This window comes from Saimiri boliviensis, chromosome 2 (assembly GCF_048565385.1).
Source record: "Saimiri boliviensis isolate mSaiBol1 chromosome 2, mSaiBol1.pri, whole genome shotgun sequence".
Classification (NCBI taxonomy): Eukaryota; Metazoa; Chordata; class Mammalia; order Primates; family Cebidae; genus Saimiri; species Saimiri boliviensis.
In genome coordinates, this window is record NC_133450.1 from 157,893,832 (window position 1) to 157,920,056 (window position 26,225).

General features: G+C 40.1%; 1 protein-coding gene across 5 annotated transcripts in view; it reads right to left on the reverse strand.

Annotated features, from left to right (window-relative positions):
• The window catches only part of GLIS3 (GLIS family zinc finger 3), a 481,147-nt gene that overhangs the window by 69,783 nt on the left and 385,139 nt on the right, over window positions 1-26,225 (reverse strand). For all 5 annotated transcript variants that reach the window (XR_012516572.1, XM_074394757.1, XM_074394755.1 and 2 more), the window contains one exon: window positions 375-519. Coding sequence is in view for 4 of the 5 variants with exons in the window: in XM_074394757.1 (XP_074250858.1) it covers window positions 375-519 (145 nt within the window). In the remaining variant the exon portion in view is untranslated. The remainder of the gene's footprint in view (window positions 1-374; window positions 520-26,225) is intronic.

The window sequence follows — 26,225 nt, forward strand, 5'->3', positions numbered from 1 at the left end:
AGACCTGGGGCTTCCTTTTAGAACAAAGATGACAACCGTTTCATTAAGAAATCCACATGCAGCCCGCTACCTGCTTAAGAGGAAACATTTCCTTTGAGTCTAGATTAAGTGAGTAAATTGAACGTACCCGTGAGGGTTAGGTGCACTGAATTTCTGGCACAAGTCCAGAACCAAAAGAAACTAAAAGAGCTATTTCTTTATGAGAAGAACAATCTGCTGCCAAACCCAGCTCAGGCATCAGAAGGGGTGGAGAGCAATCTGCAGCCCATTGATAAGCAGATGATCTTAACAGGATTTTTCTCAGGTGAGCATTCCCTTTATGCAGAGTAAAGGGCCTAAAGAGTTGTGGCTGGCTCTTCCTTTGCTGTCTTTACCTGAATACAGGTCAGGCCCAGGTCCCGGGGAGTGTCCCACAGTCCCCTCAGCAGCAGCATCTCTAGGGGAAGTGGCTGGCTGTAGGGGCTGCACAGTTAGGCAATCCGTGAGCAGGTCTGGCTGGAGCTCTGTGCTGGACCGCAACTGAGAGAAGAAAACGGAAGAGACATCGATAAGGAAAGCTGGTCCTTGTATTTTCCTGGAAAGGCATCATGCTCTATCAGTACAACTCAACCCACAAAAATTTATCAAGCAGCAACTGTGGGCGAGGCACAGAGCTTAACCGAGTGTCAATAAAAGGGTCAGTTCTCCAATCCTAATAACACCTGGCAAGCGCTTCCGGAAAAATGTGGCTAGAGGCGGATTTGACTTCAGTCCTTGATATTTCCACTTCTGGGAACTCAACTTCCTATTATACTTCCTTTTATTTGCTCTGTATCTTATCAGAACTTGTATTGATAACAAGAACAAACTCAAGGAGATTTAATCCGTCTTGGAAAGTGCTTTTAAAATAGAAACACTGTCATGAAAACATCCCAGAAATGATTAAGAAATGCCCATTAGATTTAGCTCCTATAGATTTTCCATGAAAGGAAAATACTCCTTAAATTTTCAAATATCATGGAACATGATTCAAAGATAAAACGTCATTAAGAACAGAACTCCAACAACAACAAAAAAAAACAATTTAGATCCTATACATTCATGAGTTATGTGTAAAAAAAGAGCCAAATAAATGCTAGAATAAACTTAGGTGAAGAGTTATCTGATCAAGCATTTTTTAAGCGTAATTGAAATAAAACAAAGAGGTTGTGACAAATATTAACGTTCTGCTTCTGCAGAAAGATCTCAAAAGCAATCTAGAAATATATTACAGATATTGCAAATGGTAATCATCTTTGGTATTCAAAACTTGCGTGTGTAAATTGATTTTGTACAGGCTAAACCTTTAGATACAGAGTATGCTTATGCATTCAGCAATTGAGCATGACATACTTCTCTAGACCCTAGGAATACTGACTGCTTTTATCAAAGACTCTAGGTGGGGAAGCAGATGAACCGAATACATACAACCTCAGACGGTGATAAATACTATGGAAAAAGCAATGCAGAGCAGTGAGACAATGAGTAGGAGTAAGGGATGGCAACCTCAGACAGGGGATCAAGGAGAGCCTCTTGCAGATGGCATTCATCAAAAGCTTTGAAAGAAGTGAGGAATAAGCCTTGCAGACTCATGGGAGAACCTGCCTACCCCGAAGTATGCCTGGATATTGTGCTGAGAAGGGTCAAGCAGGTGAGCCCGGGACCTGGGAGAGAGAAATAGAAGAGAAAACTGGAGATGAAAGGTTGGGAGGTGGAAATGGGAACGAAACACTGGATAAAGACATGAACAGAAACTGTTTAAGAAAAAATAAAAGAAACCGAAATAAACAAGAAAAATGTTTGGCACGCTTGCAAAGAAGTGCAATGTTAAAACATTTTTAGTTATCAAAAACTTAAAAATGGTAGCAGTGAAGGTACAGTGAGAGACATTGTTAAACACTATTCATAGGAGTGAATACTGGTATAAACAGTCTGGAGGGTATATGAGAATATTTTTTCAAGGTCCATAATCGACATGATGATTCTAGAACTTGTCTTAAGTAGAAATGTTAAAGATTTGTACCTCCCCAAAATATATACAATCATAAAATAGCAGTTATAACATTTTCCGATTTGGTATTGCAACTTAGTATTAAATGTCCCCAAGTAGGGCTAATCAATGCTTTTACATCAATTTGATACAGTATTATGCGATCATTAAAATATTCATGAACTTAAAAGCACAAGTTATACAAAATGACAATTATGTAAAAATACATAGCTAAAATATCAGAAAGTAATGTGAACATTAAAACATTTGCTTTCAGTAGCACTATTATGAATTTATTTTCCCTTTTTTAGAAACATTCTTTTGCTTTCCGAGTTTTCTATATTCCAATAATGTTCCAAAGCAGACCAATCTGATGTGCTAATTTTGTGCATCTTTTCCAAACTTTCCAGGCAATGGTGACAGACTGATAGCTCAAAATGGGTCATATAGAAGTATTTGCACCAATGGAAACTGGCAATTCTACAAACAGGCTTTTTCACCTGAAGAGCTGGTTGTTAAACATTACCAGCACACCACCGGCAACAGTGACCAAATTCTGATCAGAAAAACACATACACTACTAAGTTACTATTTAGAGAGAAGTATTTCTTGAATCTCAAAGCTTCATTAAGAAATACACATCCTGGTTTTAGCCCAAGAATACGAACATGGCATAGTGACCCTAAATACAGGGAGGGGGCATTTAACAGGTAGGGACTGAGACATGACTTTGTTATGACTTTCTCAGCTGTGGCACATTGGAATCTGACCAAGACTGTTAGTGCCTAACTTTAATCAGGACTTTTGGAAGATAGGTTAGTACTGAAATAACACACATAACACATGCTGTTTAAGAAACACTGGAAAAAGAGGGCTTGGAATGTGTTCTGGCGATCACTTTTAATTTGTGTTCCATCATTAAAATATGATCTGGGGTCCACATGTTTTACCAAGGGCAGACATGGATGCTGCTCTGCTTTCTATTACCAACTACTCTAGGGTTTTACAGTTATCAGTACCAATGAGGTCTTTGCAAGGAATTTCACGGCTAGGGTTACTCCTGGCGTCAAAGGCGGTAGTTCTTCTGTCATTTCACCAAATATTCATGTTTTCCAACAGTGTGATTCCATACAGCTTTATGGTGAGTAATTTGGTTTTCTTTGGGATTAGGTATGGTTCTACAAAGCACTTAAGTTGAACACGCCTAGGGACTTCGTGTAAAATTTCCAGAAGAGAGCCAAATGCATAGAAATGCAGTCATATTTAAGAGTAGTATCCCACCCAGATCTTCAGACCAGGAAAGGGACTTTCAGACCCCTTAAGGTTCTTAAGCATTCTCTAGCACAGGAATTATCTAAAGGTGAGGCAGGAGGCACACAGCACAATCTCTTGGGAGGCTGGACTCTTAAAAGTTTTATATTTGGATTAAGAAGCCCAACTAATCATGGAAAAAAAATTGTATAATGAATATTTTACCAACATCTTAGCCATTAGGAATATAGAGGGAAATTTCAATTGCAAGAGGGAGGGCTTTTACACGTGGTTCCCAATCTTGGGCATGCATCAGAATCACCTGCAGCACCCCACCCCAAAGCTGCCAATTCAGTAAGTCTATCAAGCGTTAAGTTCCCAGGTGAGGGTGCTTCTATTGGTCTCGGGATTAGACTTTTCGAACTACCAGTCTGAAAATTTTGATGAGGAGAACCTAAGATCTTTCTGGTGATGGAAAGAGGAAATGCACGGCAGAAACAAGGAATTATAAAAACCTCACATTTTTTAATGTGGGAACAGAAACCTTATCTCATTTTTTTTTAGGATCTTTCTGAAGCAGTGACTTTGGAACTCTAGTTAGCAGGTACTAGGTAAAGCCACATGAGGAGAGAATACGTCCAAGTGCTAGGAATGTCTGCAAGTCATTGGACTTGGAAATACTGGGAAGGCAAATTTCAACTCATGCAGGCATGAATATGTCACGTTTTGTAGCTTATCATAAACTATCTCGACAGTTTTTTAAGAAGCCTCCTTGGGACATCTGGAACTTTAAAGTGTAACGTTACCTCCAGAGAGGAGCAACCGTTAAGCCCAGGGCCATACACACAAAATAATTCTTAGCTTTTCTGTTACACATCTGACTTTCTTTAGACCTCATAAATAAAAGTGGTTAAATGAGGCTCATGTCTTAAAAACAGTTTGGATTGTATTTACACAGGAATAAAAGGTTAAAAAATTTCAATCTAGTTTATTACGTGCTCTTAGTAGAGAGCAAAGGACTTGCCCTTAAACTTGACTGCTTTTTGCAGAAAAAAAATGGAATTGGAAGCCATTGAATCAATTCACTTCTTTCAGAGAACTATGCTACACGACACCCAGGACCTTTGTTCACACTGTACTATGTGAACGGCGTTCCTGAAGTCATTCAGCTCTTCTGCCCTAATCATACTCCATAGAGTCAAGAGAGGTTCTGTCCCACTTTGTCCTTCTAATTCATTTGCCTAATATTTTTTGGGCCTCAACCCCATGCCAGGCACTGTTTTAGGGGCCAGAAATACAACAGTAATCAAAAAAAGACTTCAGAGAAATTTCCATTTGAGAGAAAGTAGATAGCAAACAGTAAACTAAAAAATAAAGAAAGGAGCAAGTGCTACGAAAGAAAAACAGAAGCCTAGGTGAGATTGCAAGTAACGGGGAAAACCGGGACCTTCTTCAGAGATTTTTGAGGAAAAGCTTCAAAAGACTGGAGTAGTGAGACCCGCTCCATTGTAGAAACCCCCACCCAAGTATGTTTCTAGAAACCGCTTCTTAAACGCGCTTAGAGACCTAACATAAAACTTCCAAGAGATAACTGTTCGCATAGAACTATACTCGTAAAATGGAAACCTAGTGCTGAAACTATGAAGAAACAAAGATAGAAAAGTAAAGTGAGAAAGAGAGAGAAAGCATCCAACGTCAAGCTTCACACACAGCCTTCTGAGCTATGCGTCTGGAGTAGACGCTGACCCACGTATTTATCCTCTCTGAACAGGTGATTATCATCAAGGGCAGGTGTTCTGTATTTTCTCATAGAACCAAGATCAACTAGGCAGGCAGCTGGTGCTTGCTTACCACTGATCAAAGACAAAGCAGAAAGCGTTCTCTACGAGGGAGCCACGGGGCCAGGGCAACAGGTGTATGATATACTCTTTACTACTTTAGAACACCCCCAAGCAGTTTTGCACTTGGGGGGTCGGAAATAACTGATTGCTATCCAGTTATTCAAACACTCATCTAGGTGTGTGACTGCTGTGTTGTGAAGGAATTCTGTTGACGGGCTTAATATCTGCAGTCAGTTGACTTTAAAAACAGAAGATTATCTCCTACAGTCTGGGTGGGCCTCATCCAATCAGTGAAACACCTGAAGAGCAAAAAAACTGAAATTTCACTAAAAAAGAAGAAATTCTGCCTGTGGACCACAGCATCAGTTTCTGCCCAAGAGTTTCTGGCCTGCCCTACAAACTTCTGACTTGTCAATCCCAATCATCTCATAAACCGATTTCTTGAAATTAGTATCTCTCCCCACGCCCACACACTTAATATAGATGTTTATCCCGGTGAATCTCGTAAATCATAAAAAAGATTCACTCTGATTACTGTGCAGAAAACAGACAGGAGGAGGACAATCTTCGGGTTAGGCACTATTACAACAATCCGGATGACAGATGCCAACAGCTTAAGGAAACCAGAGGTGGTGAGAAGTGGTCAGTTTCTATTTGGAAGGTCGAGCTGAATTTAGTGTGGATTATGTGAGAGACAGACAGGAGTCGAGCATAGCCGTACGTTTTGGCCTGAGGAACAGCAAAGGTGAACAGAGAAGTTACAGGTTGGAGGTAAATCAGTAATTTGGTTTTGAATGTGTTAACACTGAGATGACTGCTGGCCATCCAGGCAGAGAACCTGTCGGCACCTCCTACACACAGAGAGGGTGGGTTCACAAAGCACTATGGGGCCGGACCACAAGTAGCAACTCCTTGCTACACTTCTGCCTCAGGCTCTCTTCTCTCACCAATCCATCCTCTGATATCAAATGGACTCTCCTATAATTGAGTTTATGGTGCTATACCCAAAGTGCAAATAACCTCATGTATTGCTTAGCACACAAAGTGCCAAAAGGCTAAGACATTAAGCACCTCCATACTGTGACTACACCGTGTACCATGGATGCCTATTTCCCCAGGTACTGACAAGAGCCTATCTCACTGTCTGCAAACATCCCCACGTAGTATGCTGTTCATCCCCCCTGCCCAGAATGGACAGGGGGGATGAACAGCATACTACTCCTCCTAAGTAACTGCTCCAAGATCCCGTTTGTGACTCACCTCCTAAATGAAGCAACCCCTGACTAGATCAGTACACACTGGGCCTCTCGGGGTACAAGAAGAACTGCAGAATCCACTTTCAACACTCCTCTGATTGTACATGTGCACTTTGTTTCTTGTTATAAATTCAATCTGCACAATTGTGTTGGTCAGTGCACGAGGACCAGGCTGGCTCCCTCTTAAGCTTTTAAAACTCCACAACACCTAGCAGTGTGGGACCAGCATCATGGTAAATCATTTAATCACTAACTGCCAAGTGGATTTGTAAAAATGAGCCTCAGTCCTTATGCATAAGAAGCTATAATCTCTTGGTGAGTGAATATGTTTAAAATAGACAATGTGATCCCCCTTAATTTACCTTCCTAATGGAGAATTTTCAAAGATTACAGGTAATATAAATGTGGCAGAGAGACTACTGATGCTCTGGCCCAGCTCCCCTCTGATCCCTTCGGTTAGCAATGTGCTGCCGCCCTCTGCTTTGGTGTGTCCGTACCCCAGCTTCTGTGTACTTTAGATCCAATGTCTAGCATTCTCCATCCCTGACACACACACACACACACACACACACACACACACACACACACACATACAAACTAAACAGTACTTTTTTGCCTCAAAGCAAGACAAATGCTGAGATGCTATGTTCTGGAGCTCCCTGTGGGATTGGGCTAGAGTAGACGGAGATCACCTGAATTGGCACCCATGCCTAGCTTTTTCCCGTTCCCCCATCCTCTCCTGAGTTCTCTTGCAAGCACGCCCTTCATAAATGACATGCACCTGAATCCTTGGCTCACAGTGGGCTTGTGGAGCAGCCAATTTAGTAAACATTCCAAACTTACTTTGATTTGGTTCAAGAATGTCGAGATACAATCAGCAGCACTTAAAAGGATACTCTGATCACATCCATTCATTTCTCTTCTGTACCTGCTTTGCCCACACTCCAGGAGTATGGAAAGTAGATGTTTAATGAAAGTGGGGTATTCTAAACCATCCTGGATAATACCAAAAGCATAATTGTGGAGACTAAATTAAAAATAAGACCCCAATTTGCCAAAACAATCAGGACTGAAAGGGGCTTCAGATGTCACTGTGTCCAAACTTCTGTCTTATGTCTGACTTCCCTAACAGCAATCTGTAAGCAGCTTGTCAGACTTTGCTGCTTGATACAGTATAGTAAGGGGCAACGCCCTCATTTTGGTTGTTAGCCACAACTTTAGACCGTTCCCATAGTCAAAAAGACTTTTTTTGTATACTGAGTCCTACTCTGACCCTCAGAAACTGTTAGAATTTCTTGTATCCTTTTATTCACACACCTGCAGGAAGGCTCATGGACATAGACTTGGGACAACTCTGACTCTCAAAAACCAGTTTGTAAGCCTCAGTGTTAGTGGTTCTGGTCCTCAAGGAACTCTTTTAGGGCTCAATTTCCCAACCTATCCAGGTACAAGTAAACAAATTGGCTCCTTCGTTTTTATACAATCTCCCAATATAAAATATTTGTTTAAAATGATAGTTTTTCAACCTTAATAGTGAAATCACCTACCAGGGTTTGACAGGGTTCCTGCATGCCGAAATTTAAGCTGCTTCCCTAACAATGCAGGGATTTTTTTTTCTAATATGTAAAAACAAGGCACCATCAATTGTGATTTGTTTTTTTTTTTTTTTTTGTACGGGACTATTCTGTTAATGTTTATAAGCTCTTGCAACAAGAGATGGAAACTCCTGTCATTTTCTCATTTCAGATATGATTGAATAATCGTCCAAGATTAAGTGAGTCAAGCGGAAATAATTAGGAAAGGCAAAAAGGCCCAGAATCTTTGATTTTCAGTTCCCTTACATTTTATTCTAGGAGCAAACACATTCTGTTAGTCTGAAGCGAGACATACTTCCAAAGAAAATGAGGTAGAGAGGCCTTTTGTATTCCCTTTCTCCAATGAGCACAGTCCATCTGGGCCATGCATGTTTATGCATCACCTTGTAGCGATCCCTTTGTTCTCCAGAAATCAAATGCCACCAAAATATATTTCTGAAGAAACTAAGCCAGAAGGAAAGACGAGTAGGATTTTTCTCCCAGAGGGTTAAGGTTTATTACCAGAACATTCTCATCAAGTGTTCTCTATGACACTTCAAGCAACGTAGATCTTGGGGAATTCACTCATTGCCAAAAGGCTTAAAAATAATTACAATGAATTAACCTATTAATCACAATCAATTTTCAGTTGAATCTAAGAATTCCATCTCTGGGGGATTCCTTAGCACTGACATATAGGGAGTGGCTTTGGCATATGATAGGTAATTAATCTCCAACAATCTGCTGTTAGATTCATTTCCTTTAGGAATGACCAATTTGAAAAGAGGACCAATTTGCAAACAGAAATGAGAGTGAAGAGTTAGAGAAATGGCATGGGAAGAAATCTTTTCGAGAACATAAATGTCCAACTCGGTGCTCTGAACATCTGTATAGGGGATACCTACTTGGTTAGCAGTGACTCCAAAGGCCCAAAATTTCATCCATAGCTGATTAATGAACATTCCAAAATATATGAATGGGTACACACTTGCTGGGGTATATCTCAATAAGATCATGAAAAATCAGTGCCACTAGGAGACAATAAAACTAATTATTTAGTAAAAAAAAAAAATGATGATTTATGGAAATTGTTCAAAGAAACATAGAATTTCAGAACAAAAAGGAACTAGGGCACAAAATTCTTACCCGCCAACTCTGCAGCAAGGCTATGCAACTGAAATTGCTGTGATGTTGGAAAGCATCTGCACTGCACTAATTGGTAGCCACTGGCCACATGTGATTAATGAGCATTCGAAATGTGTCTTATGCAACTGAGGAACGTTTAATTTTATTTAATCTTAATTAATTTAAATTTAAACTTATAGTAATGAAATGCACAGCACTACTGCATACCATGGTAGCAGTTCAGCCTTTGTCTAAATCCTTTTGATGACAGGGAACTTCCTTCCTTACCGCTAAGCACCCTCCATTGCAAAACAGATCTCATCATTTAAAAAGTTTTGCCTCAAGTTGAACTATAATCTGCCAACTATAGATCCACACCCCTGGGGTTTATTCCTCCCCTCGTCCCCTAGACCACACAGAATAACTGCTCATAGTCTACTTTTACAGTTTTTTAGTATTTGAGAAGCTTCAAAACGCTGTAGTATTACAGAATCTCAGCCATGGAAGGGGCTATGGTTTAGCTTCTTGGTTGTCCCTTCCCTGTTAGCAGATTTTTCTCCCGACTAAAAAAAAAATTTGTTTTGTTATTTATTTATTTATTTAGAGACAGTCTTGTTGTGTTACCCAGGATGGAGTGCTGTGACATGAACATGACTCACTGCCGCCTCAATCTCCTGGGTTCAAGCAATCCTTCTGCTTCAGCTTCCTAAGTAGCTGAGACCACAGGCATGGGCCACCACATCTAGCTAATAAAAAACCAATTTTTTTTAGAGACAGGGTCTCACCATGTTGCTCAGGCTAGGCTCAAACTCCTGGGCTCAAGCAATCTTCCCACTTCAGCCTCCCAAGGTGCTGAAATTACAAGCAGGACAAGTTTTTTTTATATAGATAAGAGGACACTTGGGTAGAAAGAGCTTGGGGCTTTTAGTTCAACTATTGTGTGATACTGGGCAACTATATTCACTTTACTGAGTATAGTTTCTTTTGTGTAAAATAAGGATAATACCAGTAGAGATCCTGGTTGTTTTGAGAACTAAATCAGATAAGATGGAGAAACCAGCCAGGTGCAGTGGCTCATGTCTGTAACCCCAGCACTTTGGAAGGCCGAGGCCAGAGGATCATGAGGTCAGAGGATCACGAGGTCAGGACTTTGAGACCAGCCTGACCAACATAGTGAAACTCTGTCTCTACTAACAATACAAAAATTAGCCAGGTGTGGTGGCGTGCACCTGTAGTCTCAGCTACTCAGGAAGCTGAGGCAGGAGAATCACTTGAACCTGGGAGGTGGAGGTTGCAGTGAGCCGAGATCATGCCATTGCACTCCCGCCTGGGCAACAGAGCAAGACCCAGTCTCAAAAAAAAAAAAAAAAAAAAGATACAGAAAGCATCTAACACTATGCTTGGAACACAGAAGTCATTTACTAAACCATTAGTCCCTGCTCTCTCATATAGCATGTTATTCCATTCAGCACCTTAATTGCTCTATATACTGTGGCTCAATGGCCTTCGTGTAAATGACATGCAAATATTAATAGAGTTAACCCGCTGTCTGACCAGAACAGAATACAACAGAACAAACACATCCCTCATTCTAGACTTTCTGTCTCTATTCATACAACCTAAAATGTCATAGCCTTTTAAAATGCATGTTGTTTCCTTCATTCGTTTATTCATTCAGCACGTATTTCTAGATTCTGTACCATGTACCCCAACTACGCTGGGCCCAGGAGATAAAGTGGTGCATAAGACAAGTGAAGTTCCTTGCTCTCGCAGAGTTTACAGTGTGGCATGAATAAAGCTCATCATCAAGGAAAATCCTTAGATCTTTTTCCAGATGTTATGCTCTTTGTTTCGGATGGCTCTTCATCCTAGGAAGAAGCTACCTTTCTAAAGCTGCATTGCTGTTGAGTGGTACAGAACCTCTTCTTGGCTACATATCATTCAAGTCAAGCACTCAATGGGCTACTGTGTACCCTTCTTCAGTGCCTTGTGAAAACCTAATTAAAACATTCACTGGCATCAAGGATGACGTTAAATGTCTGCCCCAAAGTGAGTGATCAAAAAAAATTGTCTCCACCCTATGAATTACACTAAGTCATTAGTAACCACTTACAATAGCTTATCCACAATACGGATCGCAAAATAGAAGACCCAGACTACGTGGATTTGAACTTTTGTATCCTTACTAACAAAATGTTAGACAACTATGAGAAAGGTGTTTAACATCTCTCTAGCTTAGTTTTCTTTGTATGATGTGGATAATAATGGCACCTAATTTATAAGGCTGCTGTTAGGGATCACAAATAGATAAGAAAGCATTTCACCAATACATGGCATATAATCAATGTTAAACACATGCTGCCATTTCTATTATAATTTTTACTAACATTCAGCGTAAACTGAATAATAACACTCCATAGCACGCACTCCTTTTTCCTTTTTCTCCCACTCATTTTTGGGGGATATATTTCCTCTTTCTTTATCAGCTTCTTCCTTTTGTAAGCCATAGTGTGGCAACATGGCAAGGGGAAATGGATAAAGACTTTGGGGTCAAATAGCTACAGGTTCATATCTCAGCTCCGCCACTTACTGCTATGTAGCCTTTGGCAAGATAACCTCTCAAGATTTCAGAACCTTTGCACCATGGCGTGATAACATTAACTCCATAGGCTTATAACAGAATTACATGTGGTGACCTAAGGACAATGGCTCTTGTTGCATATAATTAATTTTCTTTTTTACTTAAGAAGAGGCTATTATATTCATTAAGAGAGAGACCTTTGTGAGTAACACACTGGGGTCTTGCTTAGCCTCAGAACTGGAGTCCCGGCCAGTGTCCCAATCAAGATACGAGCACAGTTTTTGAGGATACATAGAGCCATGGAATTATTCTATCTCAGGAGAACGCAGCCAGTGTTCACCCTCTTGGAAGAGACTAAGACATACTAGAAACCAGAACCAACAACAAAACATTTTTAGAGCACTCTGAGAACTTCATCTAGATGTCCTAATACCAAAATCTGTCCCACTATCTGGCTATGCTGGACAGAGTTGAGGAGCTGAGGTTCAAAAGGATGTTGAAATCAGAAAGGCATGCAACTTGTAATTTTTGCATTGTTACATTTGTGAAAACATAATTTTCTTCCTAAGTCAATATTTTTCTAAAACTGACACTGAGAGTCTTACATTTATTTTTCTAACTGGAAAATGATACGGTAATGACACAGTCAAAGGTGAATTCAAGCTTCATTCAGAGGCATGTCTTAAAAGCAAATGACTAAACTGAAGAATGCATTCTTTTTTTAGAAAAACAGAGAAATGTTAATATGGAACTTCACTTTGCCATGAAAAACATCCCCCTTCACCCTTAGGGGCCTGGTTATGGGGTTGTGAAGACTCAAAGCAAGATGAAGGGTTTACTTTTATCACAGCTTCATAAATTCCTCTGACACTGGTTCATTGCACTAATGTGACCACACACATTCCATCCCATCCATTCAAGTGTAGCATTTTTCTTTCTATTCAAGTATTCTCAAGGTTTAATTAAAGCAGCCAGCTATCTAGTAATTACATCCCCCGTCCGTCTTACCAGCTCTGTATTGTCTTCCCTTAAATTGATTTCTGACTACCGCTCCTGCCTGTTACAGCTTGGGAAGTATGGGGAGGGACTCACTATAAAAGTCAGTGGATCTCATTTTTTTCTGCCTTCCATTTAATTACAACGGATTGAGTGAAGAAGATTTAAGGCTGATTTTCATGTGCATGAGTGTTTGGACAATTTTTAAAGTACCTACTTCTAAAAGTTGAAGGCTGTTGTTTCAATGGAGAACACTTGCTTTTTTCCTCTCCCATCCGTTCTATACTCAACAGTCAGTGTAGTTTTTCTTCTCATTCAAAGCCCTTTAGTGACTCTCCCCCCAGACATTGCCTGCAGCCCAAATTCATGGGCTTTAACATGCTGGCTCTCACCTAGCTTCACGTGGCTTCATGTCCACGCTGGAGGTCATGCAGAACCCAGATAATCCGGTAGTCTTTAGTTATTCTCACTCAAGTCTCATGCTGTACTCTGGCCACAAACCTCCCTCATGTGGAGTCCCCTTTTCTCTGGATTCTACCAGTCTACAATAAATTCTACATACTCTCCAAGGTCCAATTCAATGTCACTTGCCCCTTGAAGTTTTAGCAGGCCTTTCCATTCTAAGGTAATTTCATTCTTTTTCCTATTCTAAGAGCAATTTCTCTTCATCTTGCTGTTGGCACTCATGGTTTTCTACATTTTATAATAGCTATTTCGAAATTATATCTATATGTATGCACACCATAAAAGACAAAAAGGGCTTTATAAACCCTTGGGTGTTTGATCATGCAATCTAAAGCAGTTCTTCTTTTCACATGAAAGGTATTCAATAAATGTTTGGGGAATGTGTGAACAAGTAAATGAATGAATAACAAACGATTCAATGACTGCAGAGGGTTTATTAATCCATGCTTAACCTTTGGGGCAGGCCCTAAAGAAAAATGAAATCATGTCTCCTGCAACCCCAGGGCAAGGAAAGAATGGGGCAATTTAAGTATGCCTGCATTATCGATTAAGAATAAAACAGAAAATAGCCAAGTGACATTGAAAAGAAGTTTTTTTAAAAACACACTTGGGGAGTTTCTTTCTTTCTTTTTCTTTTTTTAGTGATAGTGTGTTTCCTCTGTTGTCCAGGCTTCAGCGCAGTGGCGTGATCATAGCTCACTGTAACCTTGAATTCCTAGGCTCAAGCTATCCTCCTGCCTCAGCCTCCCGAGTAGTTGTGACTACATCTGTGCACCACTAAATCTGGCTAAATGGCTAAATGTTTTTGAATTTTTGGCTTTTTTTTTTTTTTTTTTTTTTTTTTTTTTTTTTTTTTGGAGAGACAGGTTCTCACTATGTTGCTGAGGCTGGTCTCAAACTCCTGGGCTTAAGCGTTCCCCTGGACTTGGCCTCCCAGAGTGTTGGGATTATAGGCATGAACCCCCATACCCAGCTGAAGTTTATTTCTTTATAATATTCAGCCCCCATTCATGTCAAATGTCACTAGATAACACTATCCACATTTATACGTTGCCTCTTGGAATGTGCAAATGAGCAATCCTTCCAACAGGAAATGCTAATTCACTACATTATACTTCATATCTTTCATTCATCTGGAAGGGCCGGGAACAAATCCAATTTTCCACCTTGCTTCTAAAGAGTCCATGTCTAGCATAAATTCGATAGGTAGAAAACAGAAATTTCAAGCTGATTGAGTCCCAAATTATACACTCCAGTCCCATTTGACAGACTGCACAGCCAAGATGAGAACCTTCCTTCGGACCGCGGATTAAGTAAGTGACCAGCTGGTAACCTGGTCACACTGGCCCTGCTCCACACCCAGTCTTTAACACTGTCCCAAAGCCGTTTTTACCCCTGATGTAATGCCACTAAAGTAAGAGCTTGTCCATGGTGTATTTTTCATCAGTGCACAGAACTGCTGTCAGTTTCTTCCCTCTTTTTTATCTAAGGAGTGTATGCCTTAGAGCAATGCATGAATCACATGACCTTTTCATGCTCTAGTGAAACAAAGCTCCTCTCCTTGTTCATCAGAAAAGAGGATTGGCTTGAAGAGGTACCTCAGAGTGAAGCCCAAGATGGGAACTAGACTCTCCCAGAGCATTCCTGCAGCATATGTAGACTCTGCCAAAGTCATCTTCACGTTTATCATCTACCATTCCTCCTTTAGGTACTGACCATTTTATCTTTCTTCTTATCATCTACTCGCTGCAATTACCCCAATCCCCTCTCAAAAAAACAAAATTACATCCCAGAAATTCAGACTAGAAAGTCAAAAATCGAAGGAAAGTATGACAGGGGTGATGAAGACAGCCAGTGGCCGCTCACTGTGTACAGATTCCATCTCAGGAGCACTGCCCAGGATCGCATTAGTCTTGCTGGTTCTGACAGAATGGGGAGAAATAAGACCAGGGCAAGAGGAGGAATCGGGAACAGGTGATCAACCTTACATGTTGTCCTATAAGCTAGAGAACAGGATAGTATTTTTCTTTTCCAGATGCTCTGTTATCTTCAGGTATTAGCTTGTATATTTTTGTTCTCGAGGTCTACAAGAAACTCCAAGCTCAGCAGTCTGCTGTGTCTAACTCCACTTGCAAATGCTCTAGCCCTCATGATGTTGCTTGTCTGTCATAATTATCAGCAGCCCCCTGGAAAGATGCTATTACTGGAAGTAATTTCACATTCTGACATGGCAGGAAGCTAGTACAAGTTGTAGGTACCTCAGATCTCTGCAAAGAGCCATGTGTACTGGTAACTTTTAGTTTACTAGAAATAAATTTATCAAAGAAATAAATTTATATATGCTGAGGGAAGGAAAAATGCAAAAAAAAGACAAAGCTCTCTTTCTTCCCCAAACATCCTTCTAAACAACTAGGCAAGACAAGTCAGTGTGAGGCCATATTTTTTATCTAACTTAAAAGAAAGAAAATCAGATTTTTTTTACAATTAGAAATTAACAAGTAGAAGAAGTCTTCTAGTCCATGTAGAAGAAAATCTTAGAAAAAAAGAGTAGAAACATCAAGAAATAATAATCAATCCTTCTGAGAATGCTGATTTACTGTCCATAAAAAGCCTGAGATTTTTAGCAGAAACCCGAGTCTGTTGACAATAGAAAGCACATGCCTTTGTAAAACTCCCAGAGTAATCGAACATCAAGGAAAGGTAGTATGTGCAATACAGGCGACTTAATTTTTCCCTAGCATCGCAAAGATCAAAAGAATATCTCTATTCTACCAAGGAGACACCCCAAGTCTTCTACCTCCCCACTGGGGGACCAAGCAAATTCCTTGATTTCTCATGTCATTACCACAGCCTGAAATGATGTAACAATAACAGCAAACGGGTGTCCCCCTGCGCCAACTCTCTAATCAGGTTCAAAGTATGTTTTGTTGGTTCTCATTGACGCCACTCAAAGGAACTGGTCACTCGTGGTCTCAAAAGTTTTACAACAAATTGTGTGATTAAATTCCTTAAACACGTCTGTCCATTACTAATCCTCTTTTGCCAACATCCCTTTCAGAGAAAAATTGCAGCGCTGCATGGTGCCTGATTTATATTTCATTTTGAGAACAGGAAGTAAAAGGATTAAAGTTAAGGATTAAAACACTTACTCTTTACTGCATTTTTGTCTCCTCCCGAATGGCTTCCTGGTTGCCATGGCTACTGTTCACTGGTCCTTAGCCCTGAACGCACATCTCTTTGCGTTAATAAAATATTTTAAATGAGACTTCATGGAAAACAATAGGAAAAGTAGCTTTAAGTTCAATTGCTCTTGAAAAAAGCAGCTAAATTTTTTTTTTAATCCTTTTTCTTTGTCCTTTTATTAGTATATTCAAGAGGGAAACCTGAACTAAAAGACAGTACAGGGACAGTCTAAAGATGTACAGTGCAAAATCAGAATTATTCAGCAGGGGTACAAAGAGATAACTGAGATAGTGAGCTGGTCCCTAGCTTACGAACCAGTGTTTGTAGGAAGATTAAGGGTCCCTGGGAATTTCTCAAATGTTGCAATACCACAGAACATTTAAGAGGCAAAATGCACGTAAATGCAATGTTGCAATTCTAAATTGGAAATACTAGCCCGGAAAGGAAAAACTGAGGTTTTCACCACCACAAAGTTAACTTAACCATAACAATGTAAATATCATTGCTTTGTGTCCAAGTTGCTAGTTCTCCTGGCACTGACATGTCACAGGAGTGTGGCCAAAGGGGTGATACCATGAACAGCTTGTGCTGTCAGAACTGAAGACGTCTGCATGAACAGTGAGTGCACTCGGCTGAGGCCGAGTCAGGCACCCAGAAGAAAGGGTGACATTGACAAGTGAGCAAACACAACTCCATTTGAACTGTTCCTCCAAAAGCACTCCATTGAAATTCATTTTTGAATAAACTGCCTACATTCCTTTAAAAAGCCAAGGAAAACTGAGGAGATTGAGCATAATAAAACTCCTTTTTAACATCTATTCTTAAAGCCCAATAGCAGAATGAGCTCCAGCATAAATTGTGAAGTGACTTCCAAAACACTACTCCATCCGTTTTTTATCAATGCTCTCTACTTCCGAGTTTTTCTCTGCCTTGTCATCTACTGGTTTCAAGTTACTCTTTTATTCCCGGGGGACCCCACTGACATGACCTCACCCTGGTCCAAGTATGCTCTCTTTCTGACTTTTTTTCAACCCCATATTCCTACTGAAACCACCATTCCTGTATAGTATCCATAGAAAATGGACATAGCTGCTCCTTGAAAATTGGTAATTGAAGCCATATTGACATATTAATGGGAGTGAAGGGGCTGTTGCACGGCCTTTGCTATACAACAAAAAAATAACTAGTAGCGATCTTCTGGAGATCATCCTTTAACTGAAAAGAATGATTGTAATGGCGGCAATTTTATGCTTTGTAGAAAGCTAGCGGTAAGAAAAATTTCAGGTGGGGGCAGTGAGGAACTTCTATCAAATCATGAGATAACTGATGGCACTCATGGGCAGGGCTATAGAATCTAAAGCAAATGTGGCTGAAAATATTTAAGGCAAAATATATAGACGGGCAAGATAGAGACTCATGTCTTTCAAATATCCATGTTCCCTTTTTTCTGGTTTCAGTCTTTTCTTTTGGAAACTTCTTTTATTTCAGGACTATCCTGAAGATTTGGGGTCATTCGAGGGCAGGCTGGGATTAGTGTTTTGGTGTCCTTGCACATTTGCAATTAAGAGGGACCAACAGGAACTTCACATTGAAAGGCAATTCTCCATGATGGGTCTTGTGAGCAGGGAAGGGCACTGACAATCTTTCTGAACTATCTTTTCAAAGATGCTTTGAAAAACCATGACAGTGCCTCCCTCCTGATCAAAAGGCAAGCATGCTTATGTCCATTATAAAAGATCCGAGTTCCCTAAACTCAGAATTTCCCTCTTGTAATATAACCTAGTGCCTGGCCCTCTTTATGGCACCTTATGGTAACTAGTACTTAAAAAAGTGGCATAGGAAATGATGATGCTCAGGCTACCACTATTACTGTAAATAATACACTGTCCTTTGAGAATCTGATCCAGAAGTCTCATGTCTTCTGCCAGCATCCATGAAACTGTGGCAGGCTAACTTGCGAGCGTGTACCTAGAGTAAAACCTCAGACTCTTGGCAATTCTTGCCTGCTACAGGGCCATCCCTAGGATACACATGGCATTGAAAAAAGAAAAAAAAAAAAAACTATGGGATTCTTGTCTCTATAATCAATTTGAGTCACTCCCAATCAGTATGCCAGCACCACTGTAGAAGTCCAATTTCAACCGAGTCAGCAGAGAAATGCCACAATGTCCAATGTTCACCAATCGGCCTCTTGGAATTAGGTTCTGCTTACAAGGCCCCAGGAGGATCTGATAGGTGTGAGTTCTAGAGCTCCTTAGGGTACTTAGTTGACCCTACATACAGGGAAGAGGGTGGGAAAGTGCCCTGAGGGATGGAAGGGGGGGCATTGCCCATATGGGTCTCAGTGTAGGATCAGGTTGCCCACCTGGATGGTACTGCTGGGCTAGCCACCAAGAGGAGGGCTTAGTCAATTTTGAGCTAGGTATGTCAAAGCACAGGGAAACTCTACCTCCATCTCTAACAGAAGCCACTATAGAGCTTGTTGACAAGTTATAGAATTTTCAATTTTGGGAGGTCAGAGAGCCACAGTCAGAACGTTAAAGCCAAAAGAGCACTGCATATTAAGTTAGAAAAATGCAGCTTGGGTACAGTTCTACTGCTTACTGAATGTGCTTTTAAGTCATTTAACTTCTCTGTACCTGAGGTCTTTCCTCTCTAAGATCAAATGAAATGGGATCTGGATACTCCAACCGGATGGTGCTATTAGTCCAGTTACCAAGAAAAGGGCTTGGAGAATTTTGCAAAAGATACTTCAAAGAATGAAGGCTCCACCATCTCTAACAGAAGGCCATAATAATAATTGTAACACTAACCTTATAGAATTGTTGTGGAGACTGAAAAAGTCGACATGCATGAAAATACCCAGCACACTGGTATTTGATGATTATTATTGTTGGCCCTCCCACTTCTTTTAAATCATTATTTCATAAGTAAACAGAATAAAAATAGATAAAGGCATGCATTATGTTTTTACTGAATGTTTTAAATATCACAACACCCTCCCTTGCTTTCGGTGATGATTGAAAAGATAAAAATGTATTGAGTTTGTGAATGTTTTTGATATGTTAAGTCTCTGATCAATGTTAAGCTTAATATTCTATGGGGAAGGGAAATTATAATGAGGGTAGAGATGGGAGATGGAGAAAATATTATGAAGCATTAGGTTCCTCAGTTCATTTATGCCATGATTTAGGGCTCCCTATGTGTCCGAGTCTTTGTGACTCAGAAATTCAGGAACTTACTCTTGACATATTTTTGAATATAAAAGAACAGGATTTTTTTTAAAAAAGAAGAAGAGGTGGGGGATCACTTTTGGATCCTTGGTTGCTGTTTTCAATACACAGAAATGAAATCCGATTTCTGTATTTGCTTATGTACACATGAGGAAATGAAATGTCAAGGATGTCCTTTGCACTATTATCTCAAAATACAGTTTCTATTCAGAGTCTACGATGGGTAAACATTATCTAAATTCCTATAGCCTGGCTGGTGCTTGTGTGCTAGGGTAGCCCAGAGCACTATTGTGAAACAGAGCTTCTCGTCTTCATGCCCTGCCAGCTCTCTACCTGCGTTTTCCCTTTTGAGTCTCCTTTTTCAAAGCTCAGTGATGTCCTTAGAGATATGAAATGAGGAAAACTTCTCATTATAGTAATTTATCCTTTTTACCACCAAACTTAATGATCTTGCATCATAATGCTACAGGACCTTGCAGTATGGTTTTCACTGAATCTGAAAGCAAATTGGAGCTAAAGTTTTGATTATGCAGAGTGGTGTCATGCATTATGCCTTCAAGATAAGGTGTGCAGTTCAACAGCTGCCTGTGATGTGTATCACAAAATGAGGACAGTTAAAATTGTAGGGCTGGGCGCGGTGGCTCACGCCTGTAATCCCAGCACTTTGGGAGGCCAGGCGGGTGGATCACGAGGTCGAGAGATCGAGACCATCCTGGTCAACATGGTGAAACCCCATTTCTACTAAAAATACAAAAAATTAGCTGGGCATGGTGGCGCGTGCCTGTAATCCCAGCTACTCAGGAGGCTGACGCAGGAGAATTGCCTGAACCCAGGAGGCGGAGGTTGCGGTGAGCCGAGATCGCGCCATTGTACTCCAGCCTGGGTAACAAGAGCGAAACTCCGTCTCAAAAAAAAAAAATGTATTCAGATCACCCCACAAGAAAGTGCCCTTCTCATTTCACTAAGCTGTGTCAAGGAGAAAAGAAAAAAAAATTGCATGCTGAGCACCTCCTATATTCTGTCGTTTGGGTTTTTCACTAAGGCCATTCATAGGCATGTTCTCATCTGACTCACACAATCGCCCCATGGAAGTAGGTCATTTTAGCATGGGAATCTGAAGCGGTAAGTAAATTCTCCCAGAGTCAGAGCTAAGATTCAAACTCAGTCAGGCATCGTTCCAAAGCCTTACTTGTTCTTTACAAAAAACAAGAACTACCACTATCAGAAGAGTAGGTTAACTAAAATAGGAGAAAGCTGGCGTTTAAACAAAATAATGGAATAATGAGTTGGCCTTTGTAAAAGTGACATAAAAACAGAAACCTTTAGATGGGGGAGAAAAACCTAAAAATATATAAAAACATATCTACGTATAGTAAATTTTCTATCATTAAAAAATCCACACAACAAATCAAGTTTCAAAAATGGCAAACTACTAAATATTTGCGATATTTATGACAATTAGCTAGTCAACATCTGTTATATATAGTTACTTCAAATCAATATAAAAATCATCCATAAAATGAGAAGACAACAGATAATTAATAAAATTGAAGTATAAATGGCTAATAAATTTTGAAGAAATAATTAAATCTACCAGCAATCTAAGAACTGTATATTATAGCAATAGTTCATCTATTATTCATCTATCATACGGTGTTCACACACATTCATACACACACACACACACACACACACACATACACACACACACACTCACCTCACATTAGTAAAGTATAAGCAAAGAGTTTGTTTTATATAGTCCTAACAAACTCAAATTGTTACAAATTTTGGGGAAATCACTTTGGCAACATGTTTTAAGGAGTTTCTTTGAAGCACTTTAGGATAGTTACTAAGATCTATATACTAGCATATGCACTATAGAATTGTTCATGATAGTACAATCTTTAATTGTCTGAACATAGAAAATTGGTTAAGTGAAATGCAGTATAGCTTTAAAATGCAGCCATTAAAAATATAGTTACTGTCAAGGCAATATATTCACTATATACCACTTGGTAAGAAGAATCAAAACAGAGGGACTGACAATATGATGACATATGATAGGATGATAGGAAAAAATATATAGAAAGATAGGCACCAGTGTTAAGCCATTGAGATGCATTGATTGTAAGACTCTGAAATCAAGACAAGTCTTACTATCAATGGTGTCTTGGTTTCAATGAAAGTCTGCCTATGTCCTCATTCTTTTTTTACACTGATAAGCGTCACTTATGTAATTTTTAAAAGAAGAATAGACTCTGAGCATTTTCTAACACATCTGCTACTACCTGGCTTATATCTCTTCCACAGGAGGAAGTGCTGAAGGGGAAATGTGGAAAACCAATTGCTGAGGGTAAGTTGGGGAAGGATAGGGAAGACGTTAACAAGAGAGCTCATCTGGCTAGTCAAGGAATTCAAGGTTCTAAGTCTTCACAAACTCTGCTACCAAAAACACTCTTAAGTGTGATTATAAAAGTATGCTTTGAAAAAATACAAAGAGATAAGGCCAAAACATGGAGAAAGTGATGCATATCCAAAATTTCAATAAGGTAAAACAGATAGAGCCTAGAATTGTACCTAATTACCAGAGAGCTTCAACTTCATGCTTGGAAAGATTCTAGGAAGAATAATGGGTTGCCAAGCAGTAAAGAAGGAAGGGCGTCAGTTGGAGTTAGGATGGGGTTATTGGGAATAACCAGAGAATCCTCATTTCCTTTTTAGATACCATTAGGCGAAAGCCACACATATAATGCTCCTAGAATCCCAAGATAATTGGCAAAGTCTCTCATGACAGCATTTTGAAGAAGACTGAGACACCTGGAACGATGACAGCACAGCTAGGTGTAGTCATATTTGGATGTGCCACTGTATCTAAAGACTGTTGATTAATGGAAATATGCCAACCGAACTAATTGCCTTGTCTCCTTTCACTCTAAATACCTAATTCATTTCCCACATTATCACTATAATTATCCCTCTAAATCACAGATCTGACCACTGTCCATGTGCTACATCTTAGCAGGACATAAAAGGCCCTTTAGCACTGGTTCCTTTGTCGACCTTTTTACTTTTTACCCCCATGCCTATCTCAATAGCCAGTAAATGACATTGCAAGCCTCATGTGACCCTTGCTGACACTGTACTCTACAACATGAATGACATAAAGAGCACAGAGAAAAATGTAATCCATATGCCAAAAAACCTGGAATCTGGGTAATAAGAAAAAACATGGGAAACTAGAGATATTAAAGCAGAATTTCACAGACATAAGCAAGGTCACCATAGAAAAGCAGCAGCACATTTGGAAGACAAAAGTAGAGCCCATGTGCAGGTGATTCAGAAAGCTGATTTTTTTTTTTTTAATTTACTCTATAATATAAAGAATGTTTGAACATATTAGATTTGCTAAATAACAGGAATACTACAAAAGACTGTCACAAAAGTCAGAAAGTTTAAGATTACATGAAGCTTTATGAATATCTTTTGGGACTTCCTAAATGTGACTCCCATACTAGGCTGCAGGATAGATAAGGTTACGTTTAAGGATACATATAATGCCGATGGGCTATAGCCTAGACCTCATGTAGTGGCAAGCAAATATCCTAAGAGCCATACCTTTCCATACTAGTTAAAAGAATAGCCTTGAGCCAGGTGCAGTGGCTCACACCTATATACAATCCCATCACTTTGGGAGGCCAAGGCAGGTGGTTCACTTGAAGTCAGGAGTTTGAGACCAGCCTGGACAACATGGTGAAACCCTGTCTCTACTAAAAATACAAAAATTAGCTTGGCGTGGTGGCACATGCCTGTAATCCCAGCTACTGGTGAGGCTGAGGCAGGAGAATCGCTTGAGTTGGGGTGCAGAGGTTGCAGTGAGCCAAGAACGTGCCACTGCACCCCAGCCTGGGGGACAGAGTGAAACTGTGTCTCAAAAAAAAAAAGTAAAAAAAAAAGAAAAACAAAAAAGAATAGCCTTAGTGAGGCAGCCACTAGATCTGTAGTCTTTGAACGGTGAAATCGAGTTAGTCCTTACTCAGAGAAAACAGTAGGCATTTAAGATATCACATGACACTTTGCTAGGTTTAAAAAGAGGGTTCTGGATTGCTGATTAGGAAAATACTCTTTTGCTGAAACATTTTGTGGAATGCCAAGATTATAAACAGTATGTTGAGACTTAATGGACGGCTTTGCATTAAGCAGTATTAAGTAATCCTATACCATATTCTGCAGGTCTTCTGGCTTGTAGGAAACAGCATATTATCTTTTGGTATCATAATTGGATCACTTCCCGTTTCTAAACTTTCTCATTTCTTGAGAACAAATTAAAGAGGGTAGAAGAAGTAATTTAAAAATGCATCCTGAATCTAAAGGCCAAAAGAATAAAATAATATTTATAAAATGGCTCTGAATTAAAGCATCTGAATCAGAGATTGGGTTCCACTTGATGAATAATTCAAATGGAGACCGTAGAAGGCTCAAAGATGTATTTAGTAGTCAAGTTCTCCTTTCACAAGCCAGAATCCAACTAAACCAGGCAGGGCAGGAAAAATACTCTTCTCGTAGAAAATTCTTGCTATTAGTCGACTTTTACATCTTATACCAGTTTCCTCAGAAAAAAATGAAGGATAATAAGACATTTTCCTGTGTATTGTAACACCTTCTAATAATAACCATCACCACTACCAACAGCCCTGAGGACACTGCCCCTCCTCTAATGACTGAACTCCATCTATGCACAGGACTGCAACATGCACTGTTTGTGTATTTTCTCATGAATCTCTGCAAAAATCCTACAAGATTGCTATTACCATCCTGACATTCCAAATGTGGGCCTGAAGTTCAGAGATACAAGTAACTCATCTAAGGTTATATTATTAAAACTGGTAAAGGAGAGATCTGAATCCAGATCCATGACTCAGAAGTCCATATGCCAAAGAAATGAGCAGATAATCACATGAGAGAAAATAAAATAGCAAAAAAATTAAAAGAGTAAGTAATAATGGTAAGTCTTCTGTCAATTTAGAAAAGGCAGATTCAGGAAACAGCCAAGGCCTAAGATGGTCATAAAGGTCAAACTCTTCATCATGAAATCTGATATGGTTTGGCTTTGTCCCCACTTAAATCTCATTTGAATTGTAGTTCCTACAATTCCCATGTGTTGTAGGTGGGACCCGGTGGAAGATAAGTGAATCATGGGGGTGGTTTCCCCCACACTGTTCTTGTGGTAGTGAACAAGTCTCACAAGGTCTAATGGTTTTATAAGGGAAAATCCCTTTCACTTGTTTCTCATTCTCTCTTTGCCAGCCACCATGTAAGACGTCCCTTTGCCCTTCCTTTGTCTTCTACCATGATTGTGAGGCCTCCCCAGCCATGTACAACTGTGATTTTTTATAAATTACCCTGTCTTGGGTATGTCTTTAACAGCAGTGTGAAAACAGATTAATATGGTATATTGGTACCAGTAGAGTGGGGTGCTGCTGTAAAGATACCTCAAAAAGTGGAAGTGATTTTGGAACTGAGTAACAGGGAAAGGTTGGAACAGTTTGGAGGACTCAGAAGAAGACAGGAAAATGTGAGAATGTTTGGAACTTCCTAAAGACTTGTTGAATGGCTTTGATCAAAATGCTGATTATGATATAGACAATGAAATCTAGGCTGAGACGGTCTCAGATGGAGATGGGGAACTTGTGAGCTACAGCAAAGGTGACTCTTTTTATGCATTAGTGAAGACAGTGGTGGTATTTTGCCCCTGCCCTAGAGATCTGTGGAACTTTGAATTTGACGGAGCTGATTTAGGATATCAGGCAGAAGAAATTTGTAAGCAGAAAAGCATTCAAGAGGTAACTTGGGTGCTGTTGAAAGTATTCAGTTTTAAAAGGGAAACAGCGCATAAAAGTTTGGAACATTTGCATCCTGGCGATAACATAGAAAAGAAAATCCCATTTTTTTCAGAAGAAATTCAAGCCATCTGCAGAAATTTGCATAGGTAGCAGGGAGTCAAATGTTAATTGCCAAGGCAATGGGGAAAATGTCTCCAGGGTATGTCACAGATCTTCATAGGAACTTGGTGTCCTGTGTTCCCACCACTCCTGCCATGATTAAAAGGGGCAGCTCAGGCAGTGGCTTCAGAGGGTGCAAGCCACAAGCCTAGGCAGCTTCCACATGGTGTCACGCCTGCAGGTACACAGAAGTCAAGAAGTGAGGTTTGGGAACCTCTGCCTTGATTTCAGAGGATCTATGGAAATGACTAAATGCCCAGGCAGCAGTTTGCCACAGGGGCGAGGCCCTCATGAAGACCATCAGCTAGGGCAGTGCAGAAGGGAAATGTGGGGTCAGAGCCCCTACACAGACTCCCTACTGGGGCACCACCTAGTGGAGCTGTGAGAAGAGGGCCACCACCATCTTTCAGACCCCAGAATAGTAGATCTACTGACAGCTTGCACCAAGTGCCTGAAAAAGCTGCAGACACTCAATGCCAGCCTGTGAAAGCAGCCAGGAGGGAGGCTATACCCCGTAAAACCACAGTGGCAGAGCTGCCCAAGGCCATGGGAGCCCACCTTTTGCATCAGTGTGACCTAGATGTGAGATATGAAGTCAAAGGAGATCATTTTAGAGCTTTAAGATTTGACCGTCCCACTAGATTTTAGACTTCCACGGGGCCTGCAGTCCCCCTATTTTGGCCAATTTCTCCCATTTGGAATGACTGTATTTA